General features: G+C 43.5%; 1 protein-coding gene across 1 annotated transcript; it reads right to left on the bottom strand.

Moving 5' to 3' along the window:
- Positions 1 to 9: 9 nt before the first annotated feature.
- lmna (lamin A) lies at positions 10 to 17,340 on the bottom strand. The gene is made up of 12 exons (XM_084709089.1): positions 16,984 to 17,340; positions 5,886 to 6,042; positions 5,240 to 5,365; positions 4,846 to 5,016; positions 4,580 to 4,705; positions 4,184 to 4,404; positions 3,681 to 3,981; positions 3,436 to 3,543; positions 3,127 to 3,246; positions 2,926 to 2,982; positions 2,626 to 2,823; positions 10 to 2,214 (listed from the first exon to the last, which is right to left on the bottom strand). The coding sequence occupies exons 1-12, from the start codon at positions 17,319 to 17,321 to the stop codon at positions 2,179 to 2,181; spliced, it is 1,959 nt and encodes a 652-aa protein (XP_084565215.1). The 5' UTR covers positions 17,322 to 17,340; the 3' UTR covers positions 10 to 2,178.
- Positions 17,341 to 18,802: the final 1,462 nt, after the last annotated feature.

Below are 18,802 nucleotides of genomic sequence, written 5' to 3'. Positions count from 1 at the left end.
AGTACATAGACAATCATGTACAACTGTCATTGGGAGAATACATTTACTTAGCATGACCGTAAACAGGAATGACAAAATGGCACATTTGATTGATTGCAAAGCAATTCCATGTCAAACATCATTTCAAATACAATTTCTTGACAGAATCCTACTTGAAACGAATTAATTCATTAATTATTATTATTATTATTATTAATGATATGTCATAAGGCCTGCATACTGTTTATGCTCAAATGTACAAACTGGCAATGTATTAAGGTAGTTACACAGGCATTGACCATCTTTACAATATTTGATGTTTTAAAATATCTGATATTGAAAAGAGGCATATTGCCATCCTTTATAAGGCACAACATTTGCATAAATCATCTTCTGCAGACAATGTGCATAACTTTTAACATGTTATTGCAGACATTAAAACAAATATGTAAATAATCTATAAAAGTATAAATCTCATGCCTCAGAAGACAAATACTCAGACAAATGTTTTTTTTGGCACCGCTAATAATACCAGAAAAATAGCATTTCCAATATTCACTTGCATCCAAGTACATTCAAATTTTGGCCCTGCAATCAGTTAAATATAGTGATGTAGACAGGCTATTTGGTTTTAACTTGTATGAAGTTCAAAACAAATACAAAATAAAGTTACGGGTCTGTCAAGTATTCTCAGAAAATATTCTTCTCAGTTTCAATATGCGTCACTTTGGAGTACAAACAATGTCAAGCTGCTAAATTGTTACCTACAGTAGTGAGCATAACAGGTAAATCTGTGGAAAATTGCAGCACATACACAAAGTCCAAAGAAATTTGTATCCCTCATACCCCACCACCAAAACCCCCCAAAAAGTGTCAGCTAAATCAAGCAAAGCAAGTTAAAACCAAAATAAACAATTGTTATTCTACAGCATGGTCCAGGATTCATCTGTAAAATTAATAAGAATTGTACTAGAAGATCTGATAGAAGATCCATGCACTTAACCAAAATCTATAAAGTGAATAGAGTAAATTTGCTGTAAAACAAAGCACCATCTTTTGTCAATTACAAATAAATTTCGGACTAGCCGAATACATCTTTTGGACATTTGACCAAATACAATTTTCTTGAAAGAAAAAGCATCTATGTAATTTTTTATCATCCATAAAACTGGTGCATAAACGACGTGGCCATTCTAATTTCACCCAAATCAACAGATGTTCTATCCTTCCAAACGCTGCACGACATGGAGATTAACTTTGAATCAATATATCAAGCAGCCATACTCCGTCATAAAAAAAACAAAAACAAAACTGACTTGGTTTGACAGGTTTCACGTCATTGATAATGTTAGTAATATTAATCCAAATGTCTATGAAATCATTCCTTTAGAAATTATACAGTATAAAAACTAGTATCAACTACATATGTATTTTTGGGCAAAAGCAAAAGTAAACTTTCTTGAAAGCAAGCATAAACTACAGAAAATGTAATATTGGTATTTATGTTGCAATGCAAATATGGCTTAATGATCCTTACCACAGCCCCAAAAAAGCCATTCATGTCCATCTTAAAAAATATATATAGATTATTTTTTTAAATGGCTCCATTGGCTAAAGTTTTAGAATTACCAGACGTGTCTCCCTCCCCAGTTGCATACATTATTCCCTCCCTCCCTAATTCTTCCGATTGAAAAGGAGAAGATATTCTGAACATTCATGGTCGCGAATGTGGGCACACCAGGGATATGACCCCAGGTTTCAACTGGTTTGATCTTAAATCTCAACGTACGTCAAGGCAGGGTTTATGTGCGTGTCATGTGTTGACAGCTTGGCCTTCAAGACTTCAAACCTTGACACGTATCCAAGTCTACCAGAGGAACAAGAGCTGTCAATGCCTCTTTTCCTGAGCATAGACTGGGCTCTTATACACAACAAGCAATTGCCTGGCCCTCATGCAAAAAAAGCTATAATATATATATATATAAAAGTCTTATTGGATACATGCAACTCCACAAAACAAGTACGAAAGCTAAACTAACTGCAAATTGTCGCATATGATTTATAGTTGATCATAGTATATATATAACACAAATGCAAATTGAAAGGAAAACAAAAGGTAAGAAGTACAAAACAATGCAGTCTCTTCTATAAGTGGACCGAGAGGTTCTTCTTCGGGTGAGGTGCTGCTGCTGTTTGGTTCTACATTATGGAGCAGTTCTCCGGTTGGCGACCTCCCTACAGAAGACAGGAAGAGAAAAAAGATGTCAGAGGAAGTGACAAGTGAGTGAACAGGAAGGGGATACAGTTGTAAGAGCTTAGGAATTAGGACAGTGTAGTGGGACACAAAAAAAAATGCTTTCTTGAGTGTGAAAATATGTTTGTGTAATTTGAGAGTAAATAGAATGCAAATAAGATATATAAAAAATACAGAATCTAAACTGAGTTTGGTTATAGTAAGTAATGTAGTAAAAAACCAATAAATCCATCACGTATTAGTTATGAAATTATAAATGTATAGCCTGAAGAAGCATGTTTTTATAAAAACATAATTTACCAAATGTCTCAAGCAAATAGTTATTTCCTGCTTATTGGTGGTTTAGTTCATGCTGATGAGATGGCAGATTCACGCATTTTCTTTCCCTGTACCTTTCTGCGTAGGTTGTTACCAACAATAAAAGATTGTCCAATGAGGCCCTCTGGCAGACCTCCTCCACTACTGCAGATGGAGCCACTGGACACGCCCGACGAGGTACCGCGATCCGACGTTTGGCCGCACGAGTCGCAGATCACCGTGCGGCTCCGCAGGTTGTACTCGCTATCCACACCGCACGTGCTGTGGGCCGCCTGCAGAGAAAGGGACAGAAGGCCATTCATTAATCCCACCATCAGAACTGTCGGGAACAGACTCTGTTCCCTCTCTTTTGGGGCATGTGATGGGAGACTTACCATGTCATCGTCTTCTTCCTGGAATAGGGTGCGTGTGACTTTTCTCATGGCCATCTCCTAGAAAACACAGAAAAAAAAACATTTGAGTGATTCAGGATCACGTCATTGAACAAAGCTCAAAAGCAGTCAGTTGTGCCTTGGTCATGGAGCTTGGCAACTCATGAGCTGAAGCTGTGGAAGTAGTGTGAGTGTGTGTGTCACCTCTCCATTGGCACTGATCAGGGTGGTCTGGAACAGGTCTCCACTGCCCCAGGTGTTCTGGGTCTTCCACACCAGGTCTGTGGGGGGGTTATGGGTCCCGCCACCTGTAGCTGACCAGATCTATACGGGAGGGGGAAGGGAGGGGGGGAGAGAGAGAGGGGGTGGGGGAGAGAGAGAGGGGGGGGGGGGAGAGAGAGAGAGAGAGGGAGGGAGACGAAGGTGAGACGAAGGATACACAACTTTTTTTTTAAACATGTTGTTCATGCGGTTCGAGTTTGCATCGATGGCGCGGATGGCTTTGGGACTCACAGTGACGGTTTGGCCGGCCTTGAGGGTGAACTTGGGAGGGAACTTGTAGACAATGGGGCTGCTGGTGCCCACCTGTCTCTTCACCTGCCAGTGACCCAGAAGCTGGTCCTGTGTGATAGAAAGTTGGGGTTCAGATTAACCAGCTACCAATGGCCTTATGAGTTTGAGTATGAGACTCCAAACTGCAAATCAAGGGACCTCCTTCTCTCTGAAAAATGTTGCGTGTTTTTTTTTTTTTTTTTTACCTCGTCGGCCTTGTTGCTGAGGCGGATGAATTTCCCCTCCAGGTCCACCTCGTCCACCGTGACGCGGCCGCTCGCCGAGGCCTGCTGGGCGATGCGCGTGCGCGTCACGGCCCCTGCCAGGCTGGACGTCTCGCTGTCGTTGTCGTTGAGGCGGCGCTTCTTGGCACTGACGCTCCCGGAGGAGTTGCGGCTGCTGCTGGCCGCGGCGGCGGCGGCCTTGAGCACGCGGGTGTGCGTGCCCGAGCCCGAGGTGCGGGTGACCGTGACCCGGGTGGGCGGAGGGCTGGGGGAGAGGCGCAGCCTGGAGCAGGTGGAGAACGAACGGGAGGGGGGGGGGGAGAGAGAGTGGGCATGAACACAGGCTACATCACAGTTGATCATCTAGAAACCTTACTTCCTACAGTTGAGAGCCTGGGTTTATCCGTCTCCCTCTCAATTGCATGCAAATATGAGTGTGTGTGTGTGTTTGAGCTTCGGATGTCGGGTCCTTGTTCCTTCCTCACCTCTCCTCCTCTCCTTCCAGCAGCTTCCTGTAGGCGCTGATCTCCATGTCCAGGGCCAGCTTGATGTCCAGCAGCTCCTGGTACTCGTCCAGCTGCTGCTGCATCCTCATGCGCATGTCGGCCATCTCCCGGTCCTTGTCCTCCAGGCGCCGGCGCATGCTGTCCCGCTCCCGCATCAGCGACTCCTCCAGCTCGCGTACCTTGGCCTCCCGTGCCGCCAGCTGATGAGGGTGGAGGTCGAAGCACGCGGCGCGCGCACAGGGAGAAGGCACGTGAGCAAGCGGAAATGGCAAAATTGATTCAAGAGAAGTGCAAGTCCGTGACGAGGCGGTCCAGATTGAAAATGAACGAAACGAACGAAAAATCCAAGTTTTGCTTTTGTGCCGTTTTTCGTACCTGCTTCTGCAACTGGCTGAGCTGGGACGACATGCCCTCCATTCGCACGCGGAACTGTTGCATCTCCTCGTGGGCGGCGCCCACCATGCTGCTGTTCCGGTCCGCAGACTGGCGAGCATTCTCCAGCTGGCAGAAACAGGGGAGGGGAGAGACATAGACCCTTACCAATGAAGCCATGACTTATCCATTGGGCAACACGTGAACTTCCCCCATGTGGTGGGCCGTCTCACAGGTGTGCATGTGTGTGTGTGGGGCCGCTCCCCTACCTTGGAGTTGTAGGTCTTCTCGATCTCTTGCTTGTAGATGCTGACCTGCTCCTCGTGCTGTGCTCTCAGTTCAGTCAGGGCCTCAGACAGCTTCATGTCAAACTCTTGCTGGCGCCCGCTGTCTATTTCCATCAGGCGAGACTCGTGCCTACGGCGCATCTCACGCTGACCCTTAAATGGTCGGAGGGGGGAGGAGACGGGCGGTGAGGACATGGGGAGCCATTTTGGGCGAAGATGGAGAAGTGTGCGATGACCGGGATGAGTGAGAGGTACATAGAGAGGTGGGGAGAGACGACACGAAGGTAGACGAGACACAAAAGAGAAGCAAAGACGAACGGAGCAAAACGGGCATTCAAAAGAGGGGGGGGGGGGGGGGAGCCGACGTTTGTCTCACCTCGTTGGAAATGTTCTTCTGGAACTCCAGTTCCTCCTTGAGGGTCTGCATGCGGTTCTCCGCGTCCACCCTCCTGAGCATCTCATCTTGCAGCTGCTTCTTGGCATCGGTCAGGCTGCTTTCCAACTTCACAGCGGGAGTGGGTGAGAAAGAGAGAGAAGTTAAAAAAGCCAAGAAATTGCAGGGGTGGTCAGATGGCTGAGCGGTTAGGGAATCAGTCTATTAATCAGAAGGTTGCCGTTTTTATTTCTGTCTGTGCCAAATTACGTTGTGTCCTTGGGCAAGGCACTTCACCCTACTTGCCTCGGGGGGGAACGTCCCTGTACTTACTGTAAGTTGCTCTGGATAAGAGTGTCTGCTAAATGACTAAATGGATTAAATGAAATTGTGAGGGCATAGAATAATTGGCTGCAAAGATGTACTTCCCTCCTGTGAACAGTAGGTGGCACAAGAAAGCCATTCAGTCAACATTCACCACATGGCAAGTTTCATTGAGAAAACGAGGCCTACAACTGCGGCATGGGCTAGGACAATAGCCTATTGTGGCAGTGAACCATTGTGTGCGGGTATAAAGCCCTCGTAGGGAAACTATGTGAAAATGTGTCTGTATGTGTACTGTGTGTATGAAAGTCTGACGGTATGTTACCTTGGCCAGCTGGGCCTTCAGGTCCCTCACTTCGACTTCTAGAGAGCGCTTTTCCCCCAGCGCTGTAGACAGAGAAGCGTCTTTGGAGTTCAGCAGAGCCTCCAGGTCCCTCAGTCGGGCCAGAGCTGCTTCCAGCTCAGACTCCTTCTTACCATTCCTGAGGAGAACGAGGAAGGAGATGTACATGGATTTAAAGTGGTAAGATACCGTAACAAAAGAACATCTGTTTGTTTTCATTATCGAGCAATAACTTGGAGGCTTTATAATGTCAGGTAGCATATTAACCCAAGTTAGTTACATAAGCTGAGCCTATTGAATCTACCCGGCCAGGTTGAGTGATTGTGAAAAATGAGTCCCTTTCATAATCCTATAATGAGCATATGATAACAATCCTCCCTAGGAAAACAATAACTACTCATCACAAATTAATTTGAGGACCTCTGTTTGACTCATCTATCAGCAGCAGTACTGTGGTGACTCGGATATTTGAAAGGGCCATTAAGGAATAAAACACCCTGTCCTAAAAAGGACAAAAGCTCATTGCTTGTGGGCTTCCAACAGAAGTGAAACATGCAATGCTCTCCGGGAAATCTTTGTTAAATTAAAAACATTCAGGCTCGTCTGCATGTGCGTGCGTTCTGTTAAACATCCCGTAAATGCTCCCAAGGAATAAAATCAGCATTGTGGGTACAGAGAGAGAAGAAAACAACCAAACCACTTGGAAGAGCACAAGGAAAAACCGCTCTACGGCCAAGCACAGAAGATAAAGAAAAAGTGTGTATTAGTTTGGTGGTCCAGGAAGGAAACCCCCCTACCACCACCACCACCACCCCTCCCACCCCACCCGTTATTACATTTGGAGTGTTCATTGTCACTAATGATGGCCATCTGCTAAGGGAGATGACTTCCAGACCACTTACCCAGGGGGGCCTCATGGTTCCCCGTACGCTGCCAACCAGAGTGGCTCCCATTCAAATAAAAAGGCCCATACTTCCAATAAGACTAAGCTATGTTTAACATGTGTGCGTGGTGACATACTGTACATATACATGCATACAATGTGTTGAAACACATTTGCTCTCGCTTATCGTCCTGGAGATCAGTCTGTTCCTCTGTGATTTCAGAAGGCCGTGTAGGCCCTGGTGTGCAACAGGGGTTGTGGGTTTTACAAATCTGGAGGTAGGATCCAGCACTATTAACTGGAGCATTTCTAATCACCCACACATCCATTCATGTGACCTTGAAAAAGTCAAATTTTTAAAATATTTTGTTATCATTGCAGATCGAGAAAACTGTCCACCCATAGACCACAGTCCATTCCCTTGCTTATCCATAAAATGCAGACTCTTGTGACACCTACACAACCTGTAAAGTATCCAGCAAAGTAACTCACCCTCTTGATGCTACAAGTGTCAGTACATGGACCAGCATACAGAGATGCTCATGCTTGCTTAGAGTACACACACACACACACACACACACACACACACACACGGCAGCTTTAACTGCCTATCAACTCACAAAACCCTAGTGCAAATTACAGCACAACTACCTAGATGGTCAACTAGGGGAAAATGAAACAGCTCCTGTAAATAGAAATTGTACTAATTGTAAAAGTTCAACCATATTGGGGTTTGTGTACATTGGGCTCTGATGGGTTCCCTCTGGTTAATAACTTGGGTCCCAATAAAGTGTTTACTCTTGCAGACGCTAGATATTTTTTTGTTATGGTGGAACATTTTTATTGTTGCCATAAAATGGGTAATTAACATTATAGCGATTGAGGAACACGGAGGAAACCTAAGAGAAGGTTGTTACTTATTGGTTGTTATGAGGTGTGAATCTGTTGTTTGTGTGCATTCCTAAACATGAAGAAATGAGTATGTGCGCTCAATTGTAAAGCTATTGTCCCAAACTGGCTGAAGGTGCATGGGTGTGTGTGCATACCTTATGTCATAAAAATGACCAATTATTGTAAAAAAAAAAAAAAAAAAACATGTACTTATTTTTTTTTTTGTTGCATTGTGTGTGTATATATATATATATATATATATATATATATATATATATATATATATAGTATAAATGCATTCATCTTCAGGATTGTTCCAGAATAACCTCACAACTACAACAATGGGGGAAGGTTGTGAGAAAATCTACAACAATGTACTTGTGTGTGTTTGTATGCTGTGCGTATGAATAAATGTGTGTGTGTGTGAGCGCGCACGCATGTGTGTAAGTATATGTTTGTTATTTCATGAGTGACTGTGTTTGTCCATTTGCATTATCCCATTTGACTTTGCATGAATTGACTGCACTGACTTGTATTTTAAATAAAGCTCAACCTTGTTTCTGTTCAATCTTGGAACAGACAGATGTTCATGTATTTATGTTTAATTTTGTTTATCAAACAGTTGACAGTTATGAATGATCTGTAGTTTATACTATACTGTACCAGAGGAATTCAAGCCAATCTAAACACCGCTAATTTACAGAATTAGAATCATCTGTATACATATGTGCTGCTTTACTAATGGCATTAAGACCATCTTTTCATCTTTAAATCAAATATTTACAGAACATGTTGAAAATGTACACTGAGAGTGCATGTATAGTACGCCGTTTCATCTTGATGTAATAATTCTGCTCTCTGACAGAAAAGGACATACGTTTTTTTTTGCCCAGTTGATGGTGTGTTGTTTAAGCCTTTTCACAAACACTATTCCTCTATAATATGCTGTTCTTTGTTTTATACAAGTTCAAAATAATTTGTGTTTTTAAACAGATATGGCTAAAAACATTTGACCTGAATACAGAATATATTTGCTATATAAATATAGCAAAGGAGACACTGGAACAAAGAAGAAATTGAGAAAACGTTTTAGGAAAAGAAACGAGCTTGTAAAAGGGAAACATGGCTTGTGTTTGTGAGAGAGAGTAAGAGAGGAGAAATAATAAAAGGAGGAATGTGTCAGCTCAGCCCCCAGCCTTTGGGTGACTCACTTCTATCTTTGTCCACCTCAATGACGAGCATAGAGAGCGCCTTACACGCCCCGCACCCCCCCAAAAAAAAAAAAAAGAAACCCACAGTCCTCCCTGTTTTGCTGTGTCGTTACTATGACAACCAGGGCCTAGTTGTCAGGCCTTCAGTATGGCATTTCCCTCCACGTTTTGGGGGATTGGAAAGAAAGGAAAAAGGAGGTGGACCTTTCATTGTGAATGTTTATTTTCAGGATATTCCAGACCTGAACAGCGTGGAAAAGCCTTGTAAGCACACATTGGAAAGTCTAGCCTATAATTTCTATGACAGGCTGATGCATCATTATAAAAAAAGGGTACAGTAATTCAAAAGTAATACTACCTAAATACGGGGTAGGTATGCACTGAACAGTGTCTAAATGTCTACATTTGAGGATGGAAACTTATCCTGTCATTGAGATGAAACAGATAATGTTGCACTAAATCATTGAAATAGCAAAGAGGTTTTGAGAAAATATGAATTGCTAATTAGATACTTTGCAGTTTCAGCCACATTCAAAATGACTAAATGGCACCACTTACTTTATGATTACAAATTGCTATATTTTCAGCAATATCTTTTGCATTCACCAAATAGTTTGTCTTGTTTGGCAGAACATTCACTGTGGATATGTTTAAGTATGCAATTCAGGGTCATTTAAGATTGCAAAACCTTGGACTCTTACTGGGTTAAAGGTCTGAGTAACCAACTCCATCATGTTTCTTTCTACCTGGAAACCACAACCCTTACCCATCAGCAGCATAGCACCAATGTTACATTTCTGTAGAGTTGCCCACAGTCAGGGGGTGCAAAAAGCTTCATGTCCCATCAGTGAGGCCACGGGGGCTGAGAAGCACTTCACCGCCTCGTTCGCTTCCTGTGCTACTACAAACGGAATTCCTCTGTGGGGAGTTGGAAGTGCTGATTGATCTGCACGGTGTGCCACTATGGCACTGTGTTTATTCACGGGCCGTCTGGTTGACATGTGTAAACTGGAAAGGGGTGGGGTCGCACGATGAATCATTCTTTCAACATTTAGGGAATACACCAGGGTTCCCCTACTTTTTCCCGCCAGAAATCTTACAAAAAGGTTCCCACCCCCAATTTTTTTTTCCTGCCAGGACGTTAAGCGGTACCTACACATGCAGTGGAGCGATTTTAGGAAAGATTGAGACTATATGAACAAGAAATAAGTAAGGAAGCCAAAAGCCGATGAATAACACTATTTAAGTAAACAGAGTCCAGAAATAACAATAGTACTTTCCACAAACAACAGCCCTGTACAATGTGTCACTGGAGCTACACATGCATGTTTTACGTGTAACTATAGCAACCATAACATTTAAGATTGGCGCAAAGGACCTCTAGGCCTATGACATGGCATGAGGTGGGTTGTGCAACAAGCGAGTAAGATATTAAAAATATCGACATCCGATAACACCACCAAAGAGCAGTTACTGTTGCTCTAACATCATACACTCACAGTCGGCAACAATGTAAACACTGACATCCGCAGAAAGCCTTGAGTCATGACAACTGAATGTACCTTTCTAAATCCATCCCATTCTGTCCCCCATATCAAACACATAGTTGTCAAAAGGAAAGGAAAGCCTTATGCCTAAGCCTTTCAATCACTGATAAAGCCTTTTATGCAGGTCTGACTGTGTGTGGGCTTTTAATAATTATTTTACGGCTCGTCAAACACCTGGTGCCTGTCTTTTGACACTTTGGCCAGTTTGTATAAAAGGCTAGCTATCACCTTTGTTTAATCACATTATCTTTGCAAGATAAGGAACTGTTTCAAGTGTATAGGTAACCTTACTCTGTCGTCCTTCAATACTGCCCTTGCAACACAGAAAATACTCTAGACTATTACAAAAACAACATTTACAAAAAAAAATATTTGCATCTGAAATTCTGCGAGCATTTAATCCACCATAGTTACTATACTGTAGAAAAAATAACATGGGCTGAATCAAATGTTTCCATGCAGCCAACTTTGGTAAACCATGAACAGTATACATTAACAACAAACTGTGGTGTGGCAAGCTCTCCCGTTGAGTAAACAGTCAGATATGTCTTCTACTCAGCGCTCTCCAGAGAGACCTTGGTTGCTGCCCCACCCAGCTGCATTTGGTTACTGCAAAGTCTTTCTGTGCTGGGGCCATGTAGGTGGAGTAGAGGGTGTGGCACTGACATTAGCATGGAGCTAAAAGCAACAAAAAGTGTGCTGTGTGGTGTTAGTTTAGCATTGGTGTTAGCACTGGGAAAGCTACTGTAACAGCTAAACTAACAGCTGTGAGGTAACGTGGGACACAATCAAACACAGTATCCAGAGAGAGAGAAACATATCAAATGAAGTTGACATTTAGTGGACATGGTTATCGCAAATAGTAAGAAAGAAGATCTGGGTTACAAACAGAGTATTTGGCCTGGATACAATTGGTACATGCTGTATTCCAACATTTAGTCATTTAGCAGACGCTCTTATCCAGAGAGACATGGAGGACAGTTAGCATCTTCCCAGCTAATTACCCGATTTTCAAAAGGACGCGAAAGAATGTTGAAGATAAACCATTTAGAAGGTTGAAATAAACCATTTAGAATCAAGCTAAGATTTCATAAGCTCAACCAAACAAAGGAAATTCTGAGTGACACTAAATGCAAAGCATCTGGAGGCATCTCCCCGTATTCAAACATCATGCCTAGTCGAATTATATGGAAACGTTGGTTACAAATGTACATTAGAGTAAAAACCCACTGAGAGGAATTGCAAGGAATTAAAGTTATGCGAGTTAGTGTTGGCACACCAAACTCACCTACTAGCAAACGGGAACTCCCAATCAGTAGAATGTATGTGTGTGTGGTCCCGTGTGAGTGTGTTTGTGTGTTTCAGCATCTTAAAGTGATTTAGCCCGTCAGTCATCAAGTGACTCATGCAGCTTGGCAGGATCCTGCTGAGAACAGAGTACCATGGAAACTCTGATCCACAAACTCCACTCTCTCCACACACACAGTCTTTCCAAACCACCATTGCTCTTCTCAGAACCCAGTCCTGGGTCCAGTGAAGCATAAACTCTACTCTTTCATTATCTAAACAGAACTCAACCCAACGCCATCCTACACATTTACGGACACAGTTTTCCGCTGCAGTGTACTGTTCTAAGGCAAGTAGGGCAAGAAGCCACGAGACTGTACTGTAAAATACTTTCTCTTACACAGACTGACAGTTCCATAGGGGATACTGCATTTCTAATAGCTACCACTTAGCATCAAAAGGTCCTTCTGAAGTCCTGGCACCATCATTAAAAAGCGGCAGAAAAAAAGGGTTCCCCCATTTGGCCCACATCCAAACCCAGAGAGCCTTGAGTCTAGATGGCCCTTTGCACCACACAACACGGGAAGGGTAGGTCTCGCGTCACATGATACAGGCTGAGGTCATTGTGGAAGAGCATGGGGCTGCCCTGGGGGAAGACATTACAGGGGGCAGAGACAAGCGTCTCATGAGTCTCACTGAACTCAAGCGTCCTGGGAGAAGACATAGAACAATCAGTTGTCATAGTAGACATTTAATTTTCCTGAGGATGCAAAACATATCGCTTTCTTGACTGTTCATTCTGTTGTATGAAGAGCTGACAGTTGGCTAAAGTAAACCCTGAATCCCCTTTGCTGAACACGTTTCACTCAAAAAACGTATTTTTCAATCCAAAAGGTGCTGATGAAAAGCTTCGTTTTCCATCATGTCTAAATCCACAAGAATGCAGACAAGGGTGTGACGCCAATTCATCTCCTCGCATACTTGACCTTTTGCAAGATGTTCATACCCTGCAGTATTGAGGGCCTAAAGCATGCATTTAATGGAGGCTTTGGGTGTAAAAAAACGCAAAGCATTTAAGCATCATTGACTGAGTGCATGTGTGCTCTTGTCCATTAAAGGACAAAGCAGCTTAAAATGTCCAGTTCAAAAATATCTTGTGATAACAGATCGACAAAGAGACTGAATGGATTCCTCCTGTCGTACAGTGAAATGTAAGCATGGCTTGCTGTGTGATCACAGGAAGGTAGGGAGCATTACATCAGTGACTGCAATAGAATGACATCAGAACTTCCTTGGGCTATAAATAATCGCTCACTCATTAAAACGATGTTTTTTTACAAATATTAGGACTAACAATAGACTAGCCTCCCTCTGTGACTGGAGCCTTGTCCTCTTTTAACCTCTGAAAGTCTGTCTGTATTCCCTCCTCTTTTAACATATGATCCAGGATAAGAATGTGAGTCTTGAGGCATCTTTATGGATGATCACAGGGAGCGAAGGAGTTTGTTCATTTCAAGAAGTCAAACAAAGTCAGAAACTGGCTAAACGATCTACTTTCCCTCTGTCAACTCTGAGTAAGTGGACTGTATACCATTTTGGTGACGTGTGCACGCTACAGAGTTCATATGACTATTGCTGTGTGGGCTCGATAGGACTGGGAGAAGTACTGAGAGGAAACTGAAATGAAATAAATTCACACTCAAGGAAATGGGTTCACGCTGTTTGATACATACATTTCCTGGTGTGCTCTCTGATAGGCCCTGACACCAGATGCTTGAAAGACATTCACACTTCTTCTATACCAAAAATATATACAGCTCCAAAGCATGAACATTTTAAAAGTTCAATTGACTTGATCACGTAGGGACCATATGTGATTGTTAATGTCTATATATCCAGGTGTGCAGAAAAGGGCAGGGTTGGATCAATGCTTAGGAGGGGAAATCCACATTAATTTTAGTTGTGTAATTTTAGTAAAGTGTTCATACATTACTGTGCAATTACTCAGCAGCAATTGCCTGCATTAAGATGTTTCAATGTTGTACTTGATATGTTATGCCAGGTGCTTGAGTTGTCTTGTCTTAAGAATTTCAGTGCCCAGTCTGACCTTGTGTTGTTCTGTGTACCTTAAGAATTTCAGTGCCCAGTCTGACCTTGTGTTGTTCTGTGTACTTGACAAATAAAAGACTTAAACTTGAATATATGATAATGTATGCTATTATTTCAATATCTTGTAAAATACAGCTAACCACTAATACTTCTACAACTGTGCCCTTCCACTCCTTGATTTTCTGCTGCACTTACTATATGCAGTTTTTGTTTGTATGTTATTTCAGATATATGTCTGCTGATCAAATACATTTAAAAACAAAATGGCAGTGGATACGGACAGGAAAGTGTTACAGGAACCATTTCCACACAAAGGCTAATGTGTATTAGGAGTGCGTGGTGGGTTTCAGGGGGCTTCCCCACACATGTTCATATTTCACAGTCATTGGCACAGCTCAGGTGCTTGGCGGGCACGAGACCCAAACTTGCAGCCTCTTCTACAGTGCACAAGATGAGTATTCTGACTGGCTGACTAAACTAAACAAATGTGGCCACATGGGGCTATAGACTGTAGCTCTTTGTTTTAGCTTAACGTCATGTAGCGCCTTGTGTCTGAACCTTTCATTATCAGCTTTCTGCTTTCATCAAAAGACATCTGCTTTTGCCCATAAGGCTCTTGGGTTAGTGTCTTGCATTCCACAAGCACCTGTTATTTGTAAAATATAACTTCTTTATAATTGTGAATCGTTTACGGGGCAATGCATGTTTTAGTACAAAGTAGTTAGCATTCTAGGCCAGTACCCTGAGGGGGAAATGTGTGACACAAACACAACTGTAGAGGGCCTACAAAAATGTCTGAACAGGTGTGACCAAATACTAGCCACGATAAGTGACAGCTTTGACTATTGCACTACACAGTGTAGAGTCAATCTAAAGGCCAAGGGAATATGCGGCAGTTTGGTACAGTTAGAGTTTTACATTTGAATAACACTAAGAAACGGCTGAAAGGAAGACAAAACAATTCTTTGTATTTCCATCAGCCGTGCAGAAAAACAGTTGCATATCAAAATGAGAATAGATGTTCCGTTTGTTTGTTGAGTTCGCCATGTCTTTCTAACCCAATAGGGGAGCCAGCATCAATCTGTTAGTATTAATAAACATATGACTCACTACTCTAGTGTGGAAGCCTACATATAACCTGCTTCCTGGACTGAGGGTTCCAGTCAGCCCATTCCCAGAGTCTCTGGGGCCCTGAGAAGAAGAGAGAGAGAGAAAAAAAAAAAAGGAAAAAATACCTCTGAGTCACCACCCTGTCACACGCCCATGCCAGGACTCCCGGGGGCCATGGCAACCAAACACTGGCAAACAGGTCGGCGTCTGCGTAGAGCGTGAGTCAGAACGACTGAGACATTTCCACCGTCTATGCATCAAAAGAAACTAATGATATGATAACCATGTGAATAGTTCGATTGTTTTAAATCTACTGGTGTCACTAGGGAGCTGTAAAGGACGCATCAGAAAACAAAATGGGAGGCTGAATATGTCCTTTACCAACAACCCACCTCACTTTTTCACCGCCCTAATAGACCAATGCTCATCTACCTTGCCACACGCATCACTAACAATGATCTCCAAATGCTCCAATTCACTTATGTCAACAGTAGGAGTCCACACCCTCATGAAGGCCGACGCCCAAAAAATACATGTAAAGACAAAGGCTTTTCCTGGTCAGGCCCCACCCTAACCTGGGTACATTTGCAGCCCTACACAAGGATTCACTACATTCTTTAAAAAGCTACAGTGCTCAGAAGCTCTTGCCCACCATGCATTTTCATGTTCAGACAACATCATTTCTAATGAACATTAACAAACTGCAGTCATAGCTATGTGAAAAGGTATGTTCAGTTGAGTAAGCTTCCACTGGTTTGGCAATATTTTCCCTGTTTGGTTTCCCAAGAGAAAAACCTGATGCATAAAAGGTAAAGCCTTTTGTATGGGTAGGATCCACGCAAAGGCCAGGTCTTATTTGCTAGCCGATTTAATTCGCTCAGACACACTCTAACCCCAGTTTGACTTCACCAAGACTGCAACACATTCCTGGGAAGTTATTGCAGGCATAAGCCTGTTGCAGGGAGAGAGTACAGGGGGTATTTTACTGTGGTGAGAATGATCCTGGAGTAACCCAAACCCAAGCTCGACATCAAATAGAGTCGCTTGGAATGGGATGCAGGTGAACATTAGAATAATGATTTGGATACCTCCGTGGTTTTGCCTAGCATATCAGAAAGGCTGAAGGTATAAACTGGTAAACCTGGTCTCTGGGATTGATTGAATAGCATCTTTGGAGATGGATAATGACCCTCTTGAGCATGCCTGGGATGCTTGGGTTGTAGAACGACTCAGACTTGTTATTCAAAGGAAACGGAGCGATGTGTTTGTCAGAGGTGCGGGTCCGCCTGTGCCCACAAGGTTAAGGTCCTAATGGGCCTGAAGCCAGAAAGCTGTATTTCACAACTAGCTTGAGGGCCTATTCAATCACCTGGAATGTGGTCTCCAGGTCCATAAGTTTTGTTGGTCTTCATACCCATTTCTTGACCAATACCCAAGTATGTAAAGCCTTGAATTATGGGATTTATAAAATATGGTAAAAGTGGAGGTGTAGCATAATTCAGGTTATTTTACTCACTCTGACAGATATGGGAAACATGAATAGACTGATATAACACTAATTGTTGAGTCAGCGCCATGTTGAAATGGAAGGGGAGTGGAACACTGTGCAACATTGGAATACCTGAACGTGTACTTCTAATTGCAGGTTACTGTACGAGGCCAGCCCTCGTCAGTTTACAGAAGTGCCACACTTCACCACATATGTTCCTTGTTTTCACCATTATCTCTTACTTTGTTCCCCACAGCCTCACATTAATGATATGCGGCTGTAAACACGTATTACGATAAATAGACTGAAATCTAAGTAATCATACAGAAAAGATATTTTCTATTGACCAATAAGCATGCTAGAGTAACTAGTAGTGGCTGGTAGATATGATCTTTGGACAGGAACAAATCATGCCACATCTCAGCACCTACTCCTGTTCAGCATACTCCATCTAAATAATGTGATCTTGATAAGTTACAATTAAATCAATAGCATGGATTCTTGAGGTAAAGAGAGCTTAAATACAGCCCCTGGTATCCACGTGTGGTCCTACCTGGCTTTGAGCTCCTTGTACTCCTCTCTGACTTTGCTCAACTCCAGCTGCAGGCGCGCCCGCTCTTTGGCCACCGAGTCCAGGGTCTTGCGGGCGTCAGCCAGTTCGGTCTCATAGACCGTCTTGACGCCCGTGAGCTCACGGCTGATCTCCGTCTCAGACTCGGTGATGCGTAGCCGCAGCCCGGCGTTCTCCGTCTCCAGCGAGCGCACCTTGTCGATGTAGATGGCGAGGCGGTCGTTGAGGTTGCACAGGTCCTCCTTCTCCTGCAGCCGTGTGATGCGGGCAGGGGAGGCGGCCCCGGGACGGCCGCTACGCTTCTGACCTGGGGTTTCCATGGTAGCTCTGGAGGCTCAAAGAGAGGCTTAGGAAGAGGGGCGGGGGGGGGGGGGGCTAGCTGAAGAGGGTCAAGAGGGGGAAAGAGGAGAAGAGCTGGCGGTCAGATGTTGGATAAGGAATGATGCTTAATGCTTTGTCTTAATTGTCTGTTGCAGACATGGGTTACTTCTGATAGCGTGTATAATGTGTTCTCTGCAGGTGGAGGGTCATACGAGTTGTAGGGGGACATATGCAAGTTTGCTCACAATATCCCGTCACAAGTTAGCCCTGTGTATCTTTCAAGTACTCATTCAATTGTGTTGGAGACACTTATTTATCCTCTCAGACAGTTTAACACCACACCTTGGACTCACTTAAGTAGGATTTAAAAGTATTACAATCTTCATAACTGGACCCAGGAAACTACAAAAGCACAATGCTGTTAACTAAAGGCCCTAAAGGCACATTTGAACATAGTCCCCTTCAGCCATAAACTACTTGCTGGAAAAGTATAACGGTCATAAACTTGGATTGATTTGGTCTTTGGTTGCCTCCAAACACACCCGCTTGTTCAAAGCCTCTTCATGACACCACAGTCTTGACTAGACTTTGCCATTAAAACAAACCCAGCCGGATGATCAGATGAGGACATCCACTTTCCCTTTCGTCTAGATACGAGAATTACCACATGGGAGTATATGGCAGAAGCGTTCTGCAATAAAGTCTCGAAAAGAGGTCCTCCTTACCAATCTTGAAATGAAACGGAGCGCTTATCTTATTCATTCATGTCATATCACAATGGAGATACACATTGTACTCCAAGGTCATGACTGAAAACTGAACAGACATGCTTTAAAGTAGGGCTTTCTAGCTCTACTTGCCCACTCCAAAACCGTTTCCAAACCAGCCTTCTTTGCATATTCAAGAGTCAAGCATTACAATATCATAACACTCCACTTTTCTTCAAAAGTGACACTGCAAGTCACTGCAAGTCAAATAAAGTAAAAAGACCTTTCTGTTAAGTATGTCTGAAAGAGCTCTACCACCACACAGCACACACCTTCTTTAGCACTTATGACAACATTCAGTGCAAATACAGGCCTTACCTCAGCGTGGAGAGGGAAGTTGTTAGTTAAATCCTTCTGGAAAAGTGGGTGTGTGCGATTGAGTTTGAGAGTGAAACAAACACAGCTGTCTAGAAGTTTCTGGTGGTGTACGTGAGAGCTGTAGGTAGGGTATATGGTCCTCTCTAGCGGTGAGCGTGGTGAAGGAGATCGATTCAGTGCTGCCTGGCTGCTCGGTCGTCTGTGTGTGCCTTTGGATCGTGCCTAAGACTGGTTTCCTTGCAGTCTCTCCCTGCACATGTACTGCTGAAGGGGGCGGGGGAGAATGAGGGACAGAGCAGGGAGGGGTAGCAGGGTGTGCGAACGGGAAGAGGTGGGGCTGGGAGAAGCTGGGGCTGGACATGTTCACAGGCGCAGCAGTTGTTGGATCTCCCTCT

Source organism: Hypomesus nipponensis, chromosome 2 (assembly GCF_054491055.1).
Source record: "Hypomesus nipponensis isolate SF chromosome 2, ASM5449105v1, whole genome shotgun sequence".
NCBI lineage: Eukaryota > Metazoa > Chordata > Actinopteri > Osmeriformes > Osmeridae > Hypomesus > Hypomesus nipponensis.
The sequence above is the reverse complement of the archived record's forward strand: the minus strand, read 5'-3'. Positions and strand labels throughout refer to the sequence as shown.